This window comes from Homalodisca vitripennis, unplaced genomic scaffold (assembly GCF_021130785.1).
Source record: "Homalodisca vitripennis isolate AUS2020 unplaced genomic scaffold, UT_GWSS_2.1 ScUCBcl_3669;HRSCAF=9338, whole genome shotgun sequence".
Classification (NCBI taxonomy): domain Eukaryota; kingdom Metazoa; phylum Arthropoda; class Insecta; order Hemiptera; family Cicadellidae; genus Homalodisca; species Homalodisca vitripennis.
In genome coordinates, this window is record NW_025779782.1 from 5,952 (window position 1) to 27,370 (window position 21,419).

Below are 21,419 nucleotides of genomic sequence, written 5' to 3' on the forward strand. Positions count from 1 at the left end.
GACCAGACAATATCCTGACGAAATTAAACCCCCTCTTGTCTTAACCTCCTTAACATTAATCACCCACCCAGGGAATTTCTCGCCTTGACTAGATAGTCTCCTGGTGATATTAAACCCCCTGTTCGACTTAAAATACTGCCTTGAGGTCGGTTTTTATTATGTTTATACTAAACAATTCAAGATAGCTGACCCGTGCAGACTTTTCTCCCGAGCTCATTTCTGGCTGAACCATAGGTCGTAGATCAGATCTGAGGGTACAATCGGAAGACAAAAATTAAATTTCCGACAAGAAAGGTCCAGTCACTTTTTGTCATATCTCTAACGGTTATCTAATATACTATACAGCTGCATGTGAAACTGACTGACTGACTCACTGATATATAGATACAAATTCTAACATAGTTCTAGAAGTGCTAGAAACTTGAAATTTGGCACGCAGGTACCTTTTGCCGTATAACCAATAGGAAAAGTCTGAAAACCGGGAATTTTTAATTTTAAACCCCTCAAAAAAATTAAAAACCGGTTGAAACTGGTTAAAAACTGTTGTAGTTTTTTGCTTTCGAGCCGTCTAGCGACCTAAACCGTTGGCAGTAGCTCAAATTTAATTTTTAAGGGGTTTTAGCAAATTTTATGATCTACAGAATGGGCACATTATACTTCCCTGCATCTCTACCGGTCCACCCGAAACATGCTCTCAAATTGGAAAATTTTGTCAAATTTTGACGATTTTCGCTTGTAGATTTTTTTTTGAGGCTCTGTAGCGTCTAAACCGTAGGTTGTAGCTCGGATCTGATGAAAAATCGTTAGTGGGGAATGAAGTGCTCTACAAAAAAGGTCCAGTGACTTTTTACTCTATCTCGATTGGTTTGGCCGCAAAACGCAATTAAGTGAATTTTTTTTTGAAATTTTCGCCTAAAAATTAACATTTCGGGCTCGATAGCGGCTAAACGGTTGGTCGTAGCTCAAAACAAATTTTCAATGAGATTTAGGAAATTGCGTCATCTACAAAAAAAGGTTAGTAACATTTTGCCCTATCCTCAACGGTTTGGCCGCATAACGTGTTTTAAAGTATTGATTTTTTAAGTTATACGTGAGATTTTGTTTTCTGAGCTTTACTGTGGACAAACCCTTAACTATAGTACATTTTTAAAATTTAATTTTAATACAAAATCAGGCGTTCTGCAAAAAAGGTCCAGTGAGCTTTTGCTCTACCTCCATCGGTTCGGTTAATAAATGTCAATATTTAGTAATTTGTATGACCAGGTAAATCCCCTGAGTAAATTAAACCCCGGAAAATTCATAAAAACAGCCTAGTGCAGTCTTTTGTCCTATGCTCTGTACTGCCTAAATTATAGGTCGTAGCTCAAAATATGATGGCATAATCGAAAGACAACATTAAATTTCCGACAAGAAAGGTCCAGTCACTTTTTGTTGTATCTCTAACGGTTATCTAATATACTCGAAAGATAAAATTAAATTTCCGACAGGAAAGGTCCAGTTACTTTTTCTCGTATCTCTAACGGTTAACCCGTAAAACGCCATTAAAGTCAAAATTTTGATTAAAACTGAAAAATTAAATAACATAGGTCCAAGATAATTTCGAATTCCGCTTATCCCCGAATCTGGCCAACACCCGAAAGGGGGCATGGTGTGTTTCATTAACCCCCGATAACATTACCCCCCCCCGGGATTTCCTGGTATGACCAGATAACCTCCTGAGTAAATTAAACGCCCTGATGTGTTAACCCCCCTGGTAACTTTAAAACCCCCCCAGGGAATTTCCTCATGTCTGAATTTTACCACTCACCATATCTCTTAACCCCCCTTGGGAAGTTCCTGGTATAACCAGATAACCCCCTGATGTCTTAACCCCTGGTAACGTTAAACCCCCCAGGGAATTTCCTGGCACGACCTCGTGTCCGAATTTTACCAATCACCAAATTGCTCTTATCCCCGAATTTGCAAGCGTACATCATGGGGGCCTGGGGGCGTAGCCCCCAGCGAGCCGAAGGCGAGTCCCATATATATACAGCCGCATGTGTAACTGACTGACTCACTCACTGATAGGCGATACAAATTCTAACCCACTTCTAGAAGTGCTGGAAACACCGAATTTTGCACACACCTAGCTGGAGTCTTCAAACCACCGGGAAAAGTCTGAAAACCGGAATTTTTTAATTTTGAACCCCTCAAAAAAATTCGCGAACTGACCCCTTTTTGCCCTTTCAAGATTTTCTTAGAAGCCCCATAGCGGGCGAACCGTTGGAGCTAGCGTCGATCTGACGAAATTTTCATGGTCAGGAATGAAGTGAACTACAAAAAAGGTCCAGTGACTTTTTGCTATATCTCCATCGGTTTGGCCATAAAACGCGATTACATTAAAATATTTTGAAATTTTCGCCGAAAAATTTACCTTTCGGGCTCGATAGCGGCCTAAACGGTTGGTCGTAGCTCAAAACAAATTTTTCAATGGGATTTAGCAAATAGCGTGATCTACAAAAAAGGTCTAGTAACATATTGCCCTATCTTCAACAGTTTGGCCGTATAACGCGTTTTAAAGTATTGATTTTCTAAGTTTTACGTGAGATTTTGTTTTCTGGGTTTTATTGCGGCCAAACTCCTTATTGTAGCACAGAATAAAAATTTGATTTTATTACTAATTAATGCGATCTACAAAAAAGGTCTAGTGACATTTTGCTCTATCTCCATTGGTTCGGCTAATAAATGTAAATATTTCGTAATTTCTTTTTATTAACTTTGTTTCTAGAGTCTATAGCGGCCAAACGGTTAGTTCTAGCTTAAATGTAAAAACTTTAATGACTAACAATTGATGGGATCTACAAAAAAGGTAATGTAACTATTTGTTGTATGTCCTTTATTAAGCCAGAAAAAACGCTATAAATAGCTAAATATTTGTCGTAGATTGGCAATTTTTGGAGTTTTTTAATTATTATGTGACTAATATTTGTGTAATTCATTCCAGATTCAGTTTGCACTTGCTTTGCTACGTTAACGAGTGAATAAAACCCCATTATACAAATTGGCTGAGCGTTAGCTAAGCGTCAATAGTAGATAGGGACAGACTAAATTTTTATTGTGTTCACAAACACAACACTTAAAATGGGTCCAAGTGTGTCATTAACCCCCATTACCCCCCCGGGGATTTCCTGGTATGACCAGATAACCTCCTGAGTAAAATAAACCCCCTGATGTGTTACCCCCCCGGTAAAATTAACCCACCCCCTGGAAAGTTCCTGGCATGACCTCATGTCCGAATTGTATTAATCACCAAATCTCTTAACCCCCCCTGGGAAGTTCCTGGTAAGACCAGATAACCCCCTGGTCTCTTATCCCCCGGTAACGTTAACCCCCCCTGGGAATTTGTTCAAATGACCAGACAATATCCTGACGAATTTAAACCCCCTGATGTCTAACTCCCTTAACATTAATCACCCCCCTCCCCCCGAGAATTTCTCGCCTTGACTAGATAGTCTCCTGGTGACATTAAACCCCCTGTTCCACTTAAAATACTGCCTTAAGGTCGGTTTTTATTATGTTTATACTAAACAATTCAAGATAGCTGACCCGTGCAGACTTTTCTCCCGAGCTCATTCCTGGCTAAACCATAGGTCGTAGATCAAATCTGAGGGCACAATCGAAAGACAGAATTAAATTTCCGACAAGAAAGGTCCAGTCACTTTTTCACGTATCTCTAACGGTTAAGCCGCAAAACGCCCTCAAAGTCAAAAGTTTGGGTAAATCCGGAAAATTAAACTATGGTATACATACGTCCTCTGACTTTGGTTAAAACCAAATTCTTCTTGTCTCCAAATTTCACGAACACATAACTTAACTCTTCTACCACATCAATTGATTAATATTATACACCACACATCTTTTGGCTGAGCGTTAGCGAAGCGTTACGACCCGTAAGATTCTCGAGAACGGATACATAAAATTTGGAAACTTCACGTCTGAATTTAACCAATCACCGAACTACGCTTATCCCCGAATTTAGCCAACACCCAAATGGGGGCCTGGGGGCGTAGCCCCCAGCGAGCCGAAGGCGAGTCCTATTATATATACAGCCGCATGTGAAACTGACTGACTGATATATGTATACAAATTCTAACCTACTTCTAGAAGTGCTAGAAACTTGAAATTTTGCACGCAGGTACCTTTTGCCGTATAACCAACAGGAAAAGTCTGAAAACCGGGAATTTTTACTTTTAAACCCCTCAAAAAAATTCCCGAAAAATCGCGCATTCTTTACCCTTGCAAGCCTTTCTTGTAAGCCCGATAGCGGGCGAACCGTTGGAGCTAGCTTCGATCTGACGAAAAATCGTTAGTCAGGAATGAAGTGAACAACAAAAAAGGTCCAGTGACTTTTTGCTCTATCTTCCATGGTTAAGCGACAAAACGCTCGAACATTTGACATTCCAGAGATTTTTTTGATAAAAATAATGTTTCGAGCCCGATAGCGGCCGAACCGTTGGTCGTAGCTCAAATCTGATTGACCCATCAAATTAGCAAATTACGTGATCTACAGAAATGGTCTAGTGACTTTTTGCCCTATCTCCATCGGTATGACCGCAATACGCGATTATGTGCAAAATTTATGTAATTTTTACGTGAAAACTTTGTTTTTGGGGTCGATAGCGGCGAAACAATTGGTCGGAGGTCAAAATAAAACAAAGGTTAGATTTAGTAAATAATATGATCTACAAAAAAGGTTCAGTTACTTTTTACTATATCTCCATTATTTTGACCGCAAAACGCGATTAAGTGAAAATATTTGGAAATTTTCGCCTACAAATTTTCATTCCAGCCTTGATAGCGGCTAAACGGTTGGTCGTAGCTCAAAACACGTCATTTAACAACTTTTAGTAAACGACGTGTTCTATAAAAAAAGTCCAGTAACTTTTTGCCTTATCCTAAGTGGTCTGGCCTAAAAACCTGTTTAAAAGGAAATGTTTTATTATTTTTAGATGAACATTTTGTTTCTGGAGGCAGTAGCAGCCGAACCATTGGTCATAACTTAAATCCTAAATGTTCAATAACTAGACAGAATTTTACCAATCACCAAATCTCTTAACCCCCCTTTGGGAAGTTCCCAGGATGACCAGATAACCCCCTGATGTCTTAACCCTTGGTAACGTTAACCCCTCCCCCCCCTGGGAATTCCTTGTATGAACCTCATGTCCGAATTTTACCTATCAATAAACCACTCTTATCCCTTAATTAGGCAAACACCCTAGTTTTTACATCCTTTAATAAGCCTGGAAAACTCTATAAATGGTAAAATATTTGTCGTGGGATTGGCAATTTTTTGAGTTTTAAATTTATGTGCGATAAATATTTGTGTAATTCATTCCAGATTCAGACTGCACTTGCTTTGCTAGGTTAACGAGTGAATACAACCCCACATTAGAAATTAGCTGAGCGTTAGCTAAGCGTCAGTAGTAGATATGGACAGAGTGAAGTTTTGTTTTGTTCACAGACACAACACCCTCAAAAATAGACCCCAGTGTGTCATTTACCCCCGGTAACATTAACCCCCCCCCCGGGAATTTACTGGTAAGACCAGATAACCTCCTGAGTAAAATAAACCCCCTGATGTCTTAACCCCCGATAACATTAAACCCCCCCAGGGAATTTCTCGGCATGACCTCATGTCCGAATTTTACCAATCACCAAATCCCTCTCATCCCCGATTTTGCTAGCGTACATCAGATCTACCAATCACCAAATCCTTTAACCACCCCCGGGAATTTCCTGTTATGACTAGATAACCTCCTGAGTAAATTAAACCCCCTGATGGCTTAACCTCGGTAAGATTAACTTCCCCCCTGGGAATTTCCTGGCATGACTATATACACTCCTGAGCAAATAAAACCCCCTAAGCAACTTAAAAAATGTTGACTTAGGGTAGGTGTTTTACTATATTTCCACTCAACAATTTACAATAGTTGACAGGTGCAGACTTTACTACCACACTCTGTACTTCCTAAACCAGAGCTCGTAGCTCAAATCTGATGGCATAATCGAAACACAAAATTAAATTTCCGACAAGAAAGGTCCGGTCACTTTTTGTCGTATCTCTAACGGTTTAGCCGCAAAATGCCCTCAAAGTCAAAAGTTTGGACGAATCCGGAAAAAAATCAATAAAAAGGTCAATTTTTAAATCCCTTGTCATTTACCTAATGTCCGGACTTAACCAGTCACCGAATTCCGCTTATCCCCGAATTTTAAGCATCTACCTTGGGGGCCTGGGGGCGTAGCCCCCAGCGAGCCGAAGGCGAGTCCTATATTATATACAGCCGCATGTGAAACCACTCACTCACTCACTCACTCACTGATGGATGTATACAAATTCTAACATAGTTCTAGAAGTGCTGGAAACTTGAAATTTGGCACGCGGGTACCTTTTGTCGTGTAACCAACAGGAAAAGTCTGAAAACCGGACTTTTTTACTTTTAAACCCCTCAAAAAAATTCAAGAAAATTTGCGCATTTTTCGCCCCTGCAGGCCTTTTTTGTAAGTCCGATAGCGGGCGAACCGTTTGAGCTAGCTCGGATCTGACGAAAAATTCATGGTCAGGAATGAAGTGAACTACAAAAAAGGTCCAGTGACTTTTTGCTCTATCTTCCATGGTTAAGCGACAAAACGCTCGAACATTTGAAATTCCAGAGATTTTTTTCGATAAAAATAATGTTTCGAGCCCGATAGCGGCCGAACGGTAGGTCGTAGCTCAAATCTGATTGACCCATCAAATTAGCAAATTACGTGATCTACAGAAAAGGTCCAGTGACTTTTTGCCCTATCTCTATCGGTATGACCGCAATACGTGATTATGTGCAAAATTTATGTAATTTTCACGTGAACATTTTGTTTTTGGTGTCGATAGCGGCAAAACCATTGGTCGGAAGTCAAAATAAAACAAAGGTTTGATTTAGCAAATGAAGTGATAGGTCCAGTGACTTTTTGACCTATCTACAATGGTTCGACCGCAAAACGCGTTTAAATGCAATTATTTTGTGATTGATACGTATAAATCTTGTTTCTGGAGTCGGTATCAGCCGATCCGTTGATTGGAGTTTAAATCTTTATCATTCAGTAACTAGAAAACTATGAGATCTATAAAAAAGGTCCAGTAGCCTTTTGTCTTATATCCTTTAGTAAGCCTGTAAATCGCTTTCAATGGTAAAATATTTATCGTGTTTTTTTTTTTACAAAATGCACATTTTGGTTGTTTTTGATTTTTTGCTACTATGATTTGTTCAATTCATTCTGGTTCCGGATTTAACAATTATTACTACGTTACCGAGTGATTACAACCCCCCCAGGGAATTGGGCTGAGCGTTAGCTAAACGCCAATAGTAGATAGTGACATAGAGAATGTATTTATTTTTAACACACACAACAACCTCTAAAAGAGAACCACGTGTGTGTTAACACCCAGTAACAATAAACCCCCCCTCTGGAATTTCCCAGTATGACCAGATAACCTCCTGAGTAAATTAAACCCCCTGGTGTCTTAACCCCCGGTAACATTAACCCCCCCCGGGATTTCCTGGTATGACCAGATAAGCTCCTGAGTACATTAAACCTCCTGAAATGTTAACCTCCCCGGTAACATTAAACCCCCCCCAGGGAATTTCCTGGCTTGACTAGATAATCTCCTGATGATATTAAACCAACTGTTCAACTTAAAATACTGCCTTAAGGTCGGTTTTTATTATGTTTGTACTAAACAATTCACGATAGCTGACCAGTGCAGACTTTTCTCCCGAGCTCATTCCTGGCTAAACCAAAGGTCGCAGCTAAAATCTGACGACGGAATCGAAAGACAAAATTAAATTTCCGACAAGAAAGGTTCAGTCACTTTTTGTCGTATCTCTAACGGTTAAGCCGCAAAACGCCCTCAAAGTCAAAAGTTTGGGTAAATCCGGAAAATTAAACTATGGTATACATACGTCCTCTGACTTTGGTTAAAACCAAATTCTTCTTGTCTCCAAATTTCACGAACACATAACTTAACTCTTCTACCACATCAATTGATTAATATTATACAACCACACATCTTTTGGCTGAGCGTTTGCGAAGCATTACGACCCGTAAGATTCTCGAGAACGGATACATAAAATTTGGAAACTTCACGTCTGAATTTAACCAATCACCGAACTACGCTTATCCCCGAATTTAGCCAACACCCAAATGGGGGCCTGGGGGGCGTAGCCCCCAGCGAGCCGAAGGCGAGTCCTATTATATATACAGCCGCATGTGAAACTGACTGACTGATATATGTATACAAATTCTAACCTACTTCTAGAAGTGCTAGAAACTTGAAATTTTGCACGCAGGTACCTTTTGCCGTATAACCAACAGGAAAAGTCTGAAAACCGGGAATTTTTACTTTTAAACCCCTCAAAAAAATTCCCGAAAAATCGCGCATTCTTTACCCTTGCAAGCCTTTCTTGTAAGCCCGATAGCGGGCGAACCGTTGGAGCTAGCTTCGATCTGACGAAAAATCGTTAGTCAGGAATGAAGTGAACAACAAAAAAGGTCCAGTGACTTTTTGCTCTATCTTCCATGGTTATTTTTAAGCGACCAAAACGCTCGAACATTTGACATTCCAGAGATTTTTTTGATAAAAATAATGTTTCGAGCCCGATAGCGGCCGAACCGTTGGTCGTAGCTCAAATCTGATTGACCCATCAAATTAGCAAATTACGTGATCTACAGAAATGGTCTAGTGACTTTTTGCCCTATCTCCATCGGTATGACCGCAATACGCGATTATGTGCAAAATTTATGTAATTTTTACGTGAAAACTTTGTTTTTTGGGGTCGATAGCGGCGAAACAATTGGTCGGAGGTCAAAAATAAAACAAAGGTTAGATTTAGTAAATAATATGATCTACAAAAAAGGTTCAGTTACTTTTTACTATATCTCCATTATTTTGACCGCAAAACGCGATTAAGTGAAAATATTTGGAAATTTTCGCCTACAAATTTTCATTCCAGCCTTGATAGCGGCTCCTCTAATACGGCCTAAACGGTTGGTCGTAGCTCAAAACACGTCATTTAACAACTTTTAGTAAACGACGTGTTCTATAAAAAAAGTCCAGTAACTTTTTGCCTTATCCTAAGTGGTCTGGCCTAAAAACCTGTTTAAAAGGAAATGTTTTATTATTTTTAGATGAACATTTTTGTTTCTGGAGGCAGTAGCAGCCGAACCATTGGTCATAACTTAAATCCTAAATGTTCAATAACTAGACAGAATTTTACCAATCACCAAATCTCTTAACCCCCCTTTGGGAAGTTCCCAGGATGACCAGATAACCCCCTGATGTCTTAACCCTTGGTAACGTTAACCCCTCCCCCCCTGGGAATTCCTTGTATGACCTCATGTCCGAATTTTACCTATCAATAAACCACTCTTATCCCTTAATTAGGCAAACACCCTAGTTTTACATCCTTTAATAAGCCTGGAAAACTCTATATAAATGGTAAAATATTTGTCGTGGGATTGGCAATTTTTTGAGTTTTAAATTTATGTGCGATAAATATTTGTGTAATTCATTCCAGATTCAGACTGCACTTGCTTTGCTAGGTTAACGAGTGAATACAACCCCACATTAGAAATTAGCTGAGCGTTAGCTAAGCGTCAGTAGTAGATATGGACAGAGTGAAGTTTTGTTTTGTTCACAGACACAACACCCTCAAAAATAGACCCCAGTGTGTCATTTACCCCCGGTAACATTAACCCCCCCCCCCGGGAATTTACTGGTAAGACCAGATAACCTCCTGAGTAAAATAAACCCCCTGATGTCTTAACCCCCGATAACATTAAACCCCCCCAGGGAATTTCTCGGCATGACCTCATGTCCGAATTTTACCAATCACCAAATCCCTCTCATCCCCGATTTTGCTAGCGTACATCAGATCTACCAATCACCAAATCCTTTAACCACCCCCGGGAATTTCCTGTTATGACTAGATAACCTCCTGAGTAAATTAAACCCCCTGATGGCTTAACCTCGGTAAGATTAACTTCCCCCCTGGGAATTTCCTGGCATGACTATATACACTCCTGAGCAAATAAAAACCCCCTAAGCAACTTAAAAATGTTGACTTAGGGTAGGTGTTTTACTATATTTCCACTCAACAATTTACAATAGTTGACAGGTGCAGACTTTACTACCACACTCTGTACTTCCTAAACCAGAGCTCGTAGCTCAAATCTGATGGCATAATCGAAACACAAAATTAAATTTCCGACAAGAAAGGTCCGGTCACTTTTTGTCGTATCTCTAACGGTTTAGCCGCAAAATGCCCTCAAAGTCAAAAGTTTGGACGAATCCGGAAAAAAATCAATAAAAAGGTCAATTTTTAAATCCCTTGTCATTTACCTAATGTCCGGACTTAACCAGTCACCGAATTCCGCTTATCCCCGAATTTTAAGCATCTACCTTGGGGGCCTGGGGGCGTAGCCCCCAGCGAGCCGAAGGCGAGTCTAATATACTATACAGCCGCATGTGAAACCACTCACTCACTGATAATGTATACAAATTCTAACTTACTTCTAGAAGTGCTAAAACCTTGAAATTTGGCACGCAGGTACCTTTTGCCGTATAACCAATAGGAAAATTCTGAAAACCGGGATTTTTTAATTTTAAACACCTAAAAAAAATTCGCAAAAAAAGCGCATTTTTTACCCTTGCAGGCCTTTTTTGTAAGCCCGATAGCGGGCGAACCGATGGAGCTAGCTCAGATCTGACGAAAAATCGTTAGTCAGGAATGAAGTGAACTACAAAAAAGATCCAGTGACTTTTTGTCCTATCTCGTGTGGTTAAGCGACAAAATGCTCGAATATTTAACATTCCAGAGATTTTTTCGCTAAAAATAATGTTTCGAACCCGGATAGCGGCCGAACGGTAGGTCGTAGCTCAAATCTGATTGACCCATCAAATTAGAAAATTACGTGATCTACAAAAAAGGTCCAGTAGCTTTTTGCTCTATCTCCATCGGTTAAGCGACAAAACGCCCTCAAAGTGAAATATTTAATTCACAGTGTGTAGTAGATAGAGCCTGGCGAGCTCTGTACGGTACGTAACAACGTACCTTACGCCGTGTCAAACATAGTGATGTGCCGAGTCGAATACTCTTTCAACTCGAGTAACTCGTATTCGAATACTTTACCTACTCGAGTCGTGACTCGAGTCAGCCGACTCGGATTCGCTATTCACATCCTCGGGTAGCGGACCTCCAGCCGACTCGTATTCACTATAATTAATTGTATTCAGTATTCACCCGACTCCTGCAATTCGTTGACCTGCACTGTTGAATGCGAGTAAAACAGAACTGATTCGCGATATTACTTGATTGTATATTCCATTTTTTAGAACCATTTATCTGAGTTAAACACTGTATTATACATAACGTGGGAGTTTGTAAAAAATAAAAAATACTTCTAGTTCACACTTGTATTTAATTCCTATAAAATACAATACTATATTAAAAACTAACTATTTTAATTTTTATGTAATTTGGTGTAATATTTGTTATTGCATGTAAATTTAAAAATATATATATACACACACATCTTATTATGTCTTTTCCCTATGAATGGTATATGAATAATTAAACACATAAGATTACAATAGTGTAATATATTTAAGTATACTATACGAGTATGTTGCACAACATTTCAATTGAATATAGACATCGTAAAAAACATATATCTAAGAAATAAACAGTATCTTTTTATATTTGTAATAATGAATTGGATGAATAATTGGACGTATGTATGCATAATGGAACCAACCCACAATGATGTCTAACTGAGAAAAAGAGGTTAAAAGTTTAGCGTGGGTCCCCATTCCCAGTAACAAAGAAATATATTCCAGATGTGTTTAATAAACATATTAAAGGCTTTATTAAGTTGTTAAATAAAATACCACAGCAAGAATTATAATATTGGTTGATATATTAAGGAAATTGTTGGTTGGTTCCCTTATGCTTAAATTCAAATAATATGATTTGAGCTTTATAACACAAGGGAACCAATTGATACAAATGTCTGTTATTATCCTGCAATCTTGTTTAATCTAAATAATTAAAGGTTTAAAAATACACCTCATTTTAAAAATAACTTTATTAAAAAAATCTATTACTAATAAAATTACATAATATCTATTTGTATTATTTTTTAGTGTGTGGAAAACGTTATAACAATCAGTTACATCGTTTGATGAAAGTTGGATCTTTTCATCTCTCATTACGTCATCACTAGTATTTATTTTTATAGTAGAACAAATTAAAAAAAACTAGAAACATAATGCTATATTCACTTAATTGATATTTTCCTCAGCCTCTAGTTCAAAATCCAGATTCGCATTGAAACCATCAATATCATCTTGTACGTTGGTGTCAGAGGAAAATTGTTTGTAAAATTCCTTCGCATCTGATGGGATTAAACTCATGATTGACTTGAGATCTTTTAACTTAGGCAATGAAATCCCTTTTCCATTGGGCCATAGGAGTGGTAAATTTTCTGCTAATCGCAAGTAGCACGTATTAGCTCCTACCTTCTTCTTTTTCTTTATATCAATTTCTTGTTGCAGTCCACCTAGACTTGTCCTTACAAATATTGAGAAAGGTTTATCTTTAAAGATTTCAATTTCTCTGAACTTAAGCCATCCAACTTTTATTCCATCTACATCTTCTTTCCTGTTTGTTATTTTCTTTTCTAAATCTGATGTGCTAAAGAAGTCCTCTTTTTCCATTCTTGTTACAATAAACTTGTTCTTTCTCCTACAATTCTCCATCACACTTATGTAATCTGAATCTGTGTACATTCTCTGTTGTGTCTTCAAGTGGCACTCGACATCCCCAAACTCTGCGTCATTGGGAAGGTAAGAATGCCCTGGAATCATGTACCTTAAGACAATGTTTTCCAAGGTCGGGTGTAAGCTAAGGACATGTTTTGAGGAGGAGAACTATTTTTATGCTCCTGTTCTGCCCCCCCACATGAATCGGACCACAAGGTCAATTCCTTAATCCCAGGACAATTTTCCAAAATATGCCTCTTCAAACAAGAGCCAACCTCTTGAGTACCTCGGCCAGCAGTATTCTCCAGCCAAACATTAAAATGACCTTTACCAGTTTTCCCCGAATGAATACCCAGATTATAAAGCATGATTTGTCGTTTATAGTAAATGACATTTGTCGGCAGACGAGGTAATGGTAGGGTTTTTTGAAGATCAAAAGACAGCGTTTGTTTTGATTCAACAGTTTTTGCCGTTAGTAAGTCGTCCTTGAACTGAGCTCTTACTTCTTCGACTAATTTCAGATGAGCCTCATGTTTTATTTTAATTTCATCTCTCTCTATATCACTGGTAGTTGAATTTTCCAGGGCATGTAGTGTGTCACAGGTACTGCAGGTGTCTTTCTGAAGTGGTTTCCGTTTTAGGTTAAAATCTGCATAAAATATTTGATTATATTTTGATTGGGACACAGGATGCTCTACTTCAGCCTTGTACAAACTGTACATACGTGGCAATGTCATATCAGGGGGTAAACCAGCATGATTCTGTTGTCGTTCTACAGTAGTGGGACTTGTATGCTGGAATTCTTTTAATGTGGTTTCGGACTTCTTCAATCCGTTTGTCTTCAATCTTGTTACTGCCACCACATTTCCCCCTTTCATCTTTCACATTATCGTTTTTAAGCTTTTTAAGAGCTGTATTAATTCTTTTTGTGGACACTCTTAAGGTTTGTACGTACATATTCCTGCAAATAACAGTATTGTTAATTGTATATTTCCTTGTAAACTGTCTTTTAGATAGTTGTACTGTTGGTCTTTTTGTTTTTTCTTCCTGTACTGATGCACAAATAAACATGTTTTGGGCATTATAGTCCCCCAAATCATAAAATTTCTTAAAAGTGCTTTTTTCTTACTTCAAGTGACACTTTCTCATTACACTTGCAAGCACAATGAAAATCCCTGAAGTTTTTAGGGTACACAACTTTTCCTGTTTGAGAAATGTATTTTTTTATTACTATTTTTCCTTTTTTTTCTGATATCTCTAGATTGATGTGCATACTTTCTCTTCCTACCTTTCTTTGGTCTTCCTGAACTGTCAATTTCTTCAAAATCAGAACCACTAGAAGAGCTATCATCTGTTATGCTAGGCGTTTCGTCTACTACTTCTGCTCTGTTGTTATCAATCTGGGGTTCAGCAATTACTTCGACTACTTGATCCTCAATGTTCGGTTCTTCAGTATTTAGTTCACCAACATTAATTAAATTATTTTGATTTTCCAGTAATTAGTGGGTCATCATCTTGCATACTCTGAAAAAAAAAACAGATTATTAGCTTCAGGGTCATAATAGGCAGTTTGCTAGTCTAATGGTTAGTGTCTTGGACTTAAGTTTAAGAGATCATGGATTTAATTACTTGGATGCTCAATCACATGCTGGGAGAATGAATGAGTTTTCTTTAAACACATTTCAGTAAAACTTGAGTAAAAATATTACTTGGGTATAAAGTATACTTTAATAAATATTCATTTTCAATTCATTCACCATTTATTTTAGACATAACATCTTTAAAATAAAAATCTTTAGTTGAGTTAGTAGTACAGCCGACTGATTTTCTGGTTATGATCTATTCATAAAATACAACATTGACAGTACCATAGCCTAAGAGCCGGAGCAAAGATATGTTACAAACGATCAATAATTTTAAGACATTAAGAGATCTCTACCAGATAACTGGAAGATTTTTTACGGACCTGAAAAGAATTTATGTATGTTAAAATTTGTATTCCTTTTTCTTACCTCATGCTCTTCCATTTCCAGATGAGGAACAATATGAAAAGAGTTAAGATCATCTGGTGCATGGTTAGTTCCATTTTCTACCATCATTCTTCCAATATTATCTGTAATTTCAATAGCACCAGATAATTGAACACTATCACCATCATCTAATATTGAATCTGTTAGACTAGGTTCTTGTGATTTGCTGGTATCAAATGAAATATTTGGAAAGTCGTACACAATTTCCATTTTTGAAATATCCAGGTAGCTTGTATCCTAGAACAGAACATAAAGTTGTAAATTGAAGTAGTTCAGATTAAAAGAAGTATTTTGTCTTTTTTGGCATAATTTCTAAATAAGATAGTCATGAACATGAATAGTAGCTTACCAATCCTAATTATAATAATATAAACCTAACAAGCTTTGCACGCTGACAATCGAAAAAATTAGCAAATAGGCGATATTTTGAAACCTTTTTATTTAGTATTTAATTTAGGCCTAGTATTGAACTAAAAAATCCAATACCAAACAAAAAGTTTGGTAACTATGCAGCAGTTGGTACTTGTGGAAAAATATATATTTTTAAACATTTTTCCATGTAAAATTACTTGCTGAACACGATTATAATGGTCTTTTTTGTCGGAAACGCTGTTAAATTCACTTAAATGCTACTTAAAGTACAGATTTCAATGATTGTAATCTGCTGCCTTGGAACATTTAACGACTTTTTCCGACAAAAAAGACCGTCATATTCATGTTCAGCAAGTAATTTTACATGGAAATTAGTAAAAAATATTGATTTTTCCACAAGTACCAACTGCTGCATATATACCAAAAGTTCATAAATAAAGGCTAGGCCAGTTTTTGGTACGTAATACTGCAAGTAATGTGTAGAAAAAATCTTTCTGCCATTAACACCACTACCCTAAACTTTTGCCAGTTTGTTAGCTATTGTTATAGGCTAGGTTATGTTCGAAAAAATTTGTATCTGTCCTTCAGATAAGTTTATACCAAATCTAAACTTACCAAATCAGGCATGTTATTTTCCAACATTTCATTGAGATCTACACCGTTTTTCTCCTTCATTCTGTGTAGGTTTATGTGATATAGGACTATCATTGCAGACATAGCTATGCTCTTGTTGTATATTTGTCGACTCCTGAAACAAAGGCAATTAATTATTTATTTTACTGGAAAATATTAATTTCATCTTATTTTAATGTATATTTATTATTATTACAATATTTCATTATAAATATAAGTAATTATTAGTCAAGGCTCAAAAACCTATTATTTAACCTAAAAATTATGTGCTTACCTGATCAGTTTCCAATAACGTAGGCTCATGATCTGGTTCAGAAGAATCAGGGGTTTGAACTTTTGCCATTTCCATAATTAACAAAGTTCTTCTCTTTATATCCATTTTGTAACACTTAGACACAATACAGACATAAAACAATCATTTATGTTACTCTATTATTATTGTATTGCAAGCAGGTTTATCTAACTTCAAACTTGGTTCCTGTATGCAAAAACAGCTGATCAAGATGAAGACTACACAACAAAGAGAATCAAGTTGGTTGGTTCTGTTATGCATATTACAAAACCAGTCTCTGAATTTTGAAACAAAGAACCAAGCCACTTGGTTCCCTTATTCATAATATTGAATCCGACATACAGCATTTGATGTTTTTTCATGATTTTTTTTGCATTTGTAGTTTCAAAGCCAGTTAAAGTAAAAAAATCAGGGTATAAATTCTTTCAAGCTCTTCAAGATGGCGGTGATATCTCAATTTCCCAAAAATTGTTGGTTGGTTCCATTATGCATATATAGGTCCAATTATAATATATATATATATATATATATATATATATATATATATATATATATATATAATATTATAATAATATAATATAAATATAATATAATAATAATATAATATAATACAAATGTAATATAATAATAATATAATATGATAAAAATATAATATAATAATAATACAATATAATAATTATTTGTCACAGGTTAGTCTGTATTATACACTACACAGTATAAACAGAATAGGTACATCCTACATTGAATTTGGTACTGTAGGCTTGCTCCAGCTGTTTAAGAATAAAATACTGTCCAATTTTTTAGGCAGTAGTCTGTTCCTGCGTTCATTGGCAACCATCCCAGCCTTAGAAAACAAACGTTCAGAAGGAACAGAAGTTGCAGGAATACACAAATACATTTGGGCTAGTTTATAAAGTGAAGGGAAAATGTGCTTCCTCTCTTCCCAAAACTGGAGTGGATTCGCTTTTCTGTCTAAATACGGTAGTTCTATATACTGATTTATCAATATTGTTGCTGAAGAAGTTGGCGTTTGAAAGGTGGTCAATTCAGCTACCTTTTTTTCAAAAGTTTCCCACAGATTGTCCTCTTCTGATTGCCTTGGCTCAGGTTGTGGTGGTAGGCTTTGTGTGTGAGGTTGTCTTGATTCGGGTTGGAGTTTGGTCAGTTCTTCAATTACCCACTTCTGAGCGTTTTGGGCATTGGATTCAACACCAAAGGCCTTTTTCTTAAAACGAGGATCCAGGAACGTTGCTTTGGCTGATGTCCTGTTATTTTCATAAACATTCAGTCTTTTGTCAATGACTTCAATTAGTGATGATTTTAGATGTTTACCTGCATCTGTTTGGGGGTTCTTTTTTATTAGTACACTTTGAAGTCCTCTTACTAATGGTATAACACTGGATAGTGTAGGGTAAGCTTCTCCGCACAAAAATGTTGACATTTTTTCTATAGGCTGGAGTAAAGCAATGCAGTCGTCAATTATATCCCACTCAGAAGCATTTAGAGATGGTACAGGTGACTGTATAAGTGGCAGAGTAGCTGAAAGAGGAATTTTAACTTTGACCAACCGTTCCAACATAAATAAAGTTGCATTCCACCGAGTTGGGACATCTTGCTTCAATTTAAGCGTTTCTAGACCCATTTGATTTTGAATATCTATCAATTTATAGGAAGATTTAGCACTATGGTTGAAATGAGTCACAATTGAACGACATTTGCTGATAATTTTGATCAATTCATCATGTTTTAAATGATCATTTTTCATCATTGCCCTTCGATATGCAATCCTTAACGGCAAGATTTAATGTGTGCGCAACACAGTAGTGATTACGCAAATGTAAAATTTCTCTGACAGCCTTTTTAACATTGCTGGCATTATCAGTAACAACAGCGACAATTTTATGATGTACTTGCCACTCTTCTGCAATGTTTCTTATAGCGTTAGCTATGTTATCAGATGTATGATCCAAGGGTAACTCAGAGGTAGATAACACGTTAGAATTTAACTTGGCATCAAGGATGAAATGACATGTTAAAGACATGTAACTTCTATTACTATCTGACGTCCAGATATCTGTTGTCAATGCAATATTTTCAACTGTTGCTAGTTTTTGTTTAAGGGCTTCTGAGCATACCTTATTCCGTTCATCGAGTAATTTGGTCGATAACAGTTTTCTGCTTGGAAGAGTGTAGTCCGGGTTAAGTTTCTTAGTGTAGTTTTTGAAACCAACATTCTCTACTATCTGTAAGGGCTGATAATCTAAAACTATCATGTCTAACAAAGCGTCATCAACAGATTTTTGATTTATTTTGGTAGGTGCTACTAGTCTCATTTGTTTATGGCGTTTGCGTGGAGGTTCTGAATCAAAATTATCACAAGATATGTTGGTATCTTGTGTTTGTGTTCCACTAGTAGAAGCATCATTACTTACGGAATCAACCAAGGGACCTGCTGGAAGATTCGTGCTTGACTTCCTTGAAATTCCAGGAGATGGCTGTCTATCAGAGGTGTCCAAATACTGAACTGGATGTTTTATTCTTTAGATGTGTTACTAAGTTAGATGTGTTTCCGAAATGTTTATAGGAAGATGAACACAACTTACATTGCACTCGATTATCTGTAGTTTTCTTGTAAAACTCCCATACCACAGATTTTTTGTTGTACCGAGGCATAGTTAGATAGAATGAAAATTAATAATGGCTACAGATCACTTTCAAAACATCACTTAGGGTTATGAACAAAATGACTTATTCTGTCTGACAAGAGATGGATCGCGCTAAAAGTTCGGAGCGAGTCGGACGAGTTCGTAGCGAGTCGTAAGAGTTCGTAACGAGTCGGAGCGAGTCGGACGAGTTCGTAACGAGTCGGACGAGTTCGTTACCGAGTCGTCCAATCTCGGGTTCCCTTTGGTTTGGGTGGGATAGTGATTAGTGAATAGAATACGAAATGCGAGTTGACTCTACTCGAATAGAACGGAATTGTCACTCGAGTCGACTCGAGTGGAGTCTGACTCGAGTTGACCGAGTAGAACTATTCGACTCGTCACATCACTAGTCAAACACCGTTTCAATAATTATATTGTATCTGGTTATTCTTTTCTGACTTTTAAAGCGTTATAGGTGTTGAGCGATTCATAATAACTCAAATATATTCTCAGCACTTCTTATTAAATAAAGTGATCTGCAAAAGTCTGGTAGTAGATAGGGACTGAGTAAATTTCATACCGTGTATGTTCGCAACTTGAATCCATTCTTTACTATGCAGACTTTTCGTAAATAAGTTATACTGGCCGAACTAGTGGTTATTGCTAATGTAATATCTGAGGGCAGAACGTTCAAAGTAAATTATATTTACTTACAAAAATCGACGTCATTTTTTATCCAATCTCCATCGGCAAAGCGACACAAAACGCCCTCATAGTGGAGTTTTTGGTTTACAGTGTGTAGTAGATAGAGCCTGGCGAGGTCTGTACGGCACGTAACAACGTACCTTATGCCATATCTAACACTGTTGCAATAATTATATTTTGTTTGCTTTGTTTTTACTAACTCTTTGGAGAAATCTTCCTTTGTCTTCAAGAAAGCTAAGAATAGATATACAAACTTTTATCCCCTTGTTTGTACAACTGTTACATTTTTTACAACCACATATACTGATTACTGTAGAAACAATGTCTTTTAGTTGTGTTGCTAAGGGCTCTTTCCATCAAGGGAATGAGCAGATATTTCCGACGAGCAAAAACTCTCAGTGCACTGCGATTTCTGCTTATGCCCTTGCCTGGAAAACTCTTAGATTGGAATTTTCTACTGCGGCCATCGATACGATTCTAATCACTGGTGATCTTATTTATAGAACATTGCGGGATGAGAATCGTATGGGTGGAAGCCGGTATTTGTGTGCAGATGAACTTCCTACCGATTTTCTCATCAATGAAAAGTCCGTTGCTGTTGTAGAAAATTCATCTGTTCATGACGCCCTGTATCCCCTTTCTCGAGCAGATATGGACGACTGCGTTATGTCTTTGTCCAATGTTTTGCAGTGTTTGATGGCCGAGGATTTTGAAAACATTGGGTTTCTCTTCACTGGACAAACAGGTACAGTTGCTTTTTGGCGCTCCCAGGAACAGCTGTACTTGTTTGATCCTCATCCAGTGAACGAGGACAGAATGTACGATTTGGCTGATGACAACAACAACCTGGCCCGACTCTTCCAGTGTGAAAACTATTCAGCTCTGGCCTCGTTATTGTTGTCAAATGCTGCTCTGGACGGGTCAGTGAGACAGTTTACTGTCACCAGATTAAGATTTTGTATACCGACCGTTAGTGATAGTGAACCAGTCCAAACCCAATTTAATTCAGAAACATTTGGAGATATACTACAAGCATGTACTATGGCGTCTACTGACCACAAAGTAAATAATTTTGAACATCTTAAACTAGAAGAGGGCCATAAAGTAGTGATGGAAATTACGGTTACTTTGACGTAATAGGTTCCAACGTTACGTGACGGAGCCGTAATAGGTTCCAGTAGCCTATTATTTTTGTCACCTATTACGGGACAGCTCCGGCTCCGCCTGGCGCTGTGGCTCCGCTCGCGCTCGGCCGGTCTGTCACTGTCACCATATTATTTAATGGTGACAGTTACGTTACAGCCGTAGCTCTCGTAACTTCAGCAAACACCCGTCACCGCAAACACTGATAATTCAACTTAATTTTTGAAATTACAGGTTAGAGTTGCAATACTAAAACATATTATTATTCGTAATTCTAAATTGCTTATGAACTAGTGTGTCATTTAAAATTTACTTAAGTTAAGTTACTATTAAGTCTTAAACCAGGGCTATAAAGTTGATAAGCCAATACCTTTTAGAATGTAATTTATGAGATACAACGTATTGAAAAAATATACAAAGTATATTACAACTACAATATGCAAGTAAAAATATACAACTAAAAAAAACTTGTACTAAAAATATGTCGGCATTATAAAACAACAGCTCTTAACACAGTTTGCCTGACATATAATAAGAAAACTAAACTAAGAACAACTAAAAAAACTTATTGCACTAAATATCTGTTAGCATTTAAAAACAACAGTTGTTTCACATCGTTTCCCTGATAATCTGGTACGTCGTTCTGTAATTATGTATCCTGCTTTTGAGAATAATCTCTCACAGGGGACCGATGTTGCCACTGCACAAAAATGTTTTTTTACAACTTGTGACAACAGAGGGTAAAAAACTTCATTTTGTTTCCA

General features: G+C 37.3%; 1 protein-coding gene across 1 annotated transcript; it reads right to left on the reverse strand.

The window, feature by feature from the left end:
- Nucleotides 1–14,314: 14,314 nt before the first annotated feature.
- Nucleotides 14,315–17,930, reverse strand: LOC124372628 (E3 SUMO-protein ligase ZBED1-like). The gene is made up of 4 exons (XM_046831030.1): nt 16,903–17,930; nt 15,853–15,985; nt 14,848–15,102; nt 14,315–14,359 (listed from the first exon to the last, which is right to left on the reverse strand). The coding sequence occupies exons 1-4, from the start codon at nt 17,928–17,930 to the stop codon at nt 14,315–14,317; spliced, it is 1,461 nt and encodes a 486-aa protein (XP_046686986.1).
- Nucleotides 17,931–21,419: the final 3,489 nt, after the last annotated feature.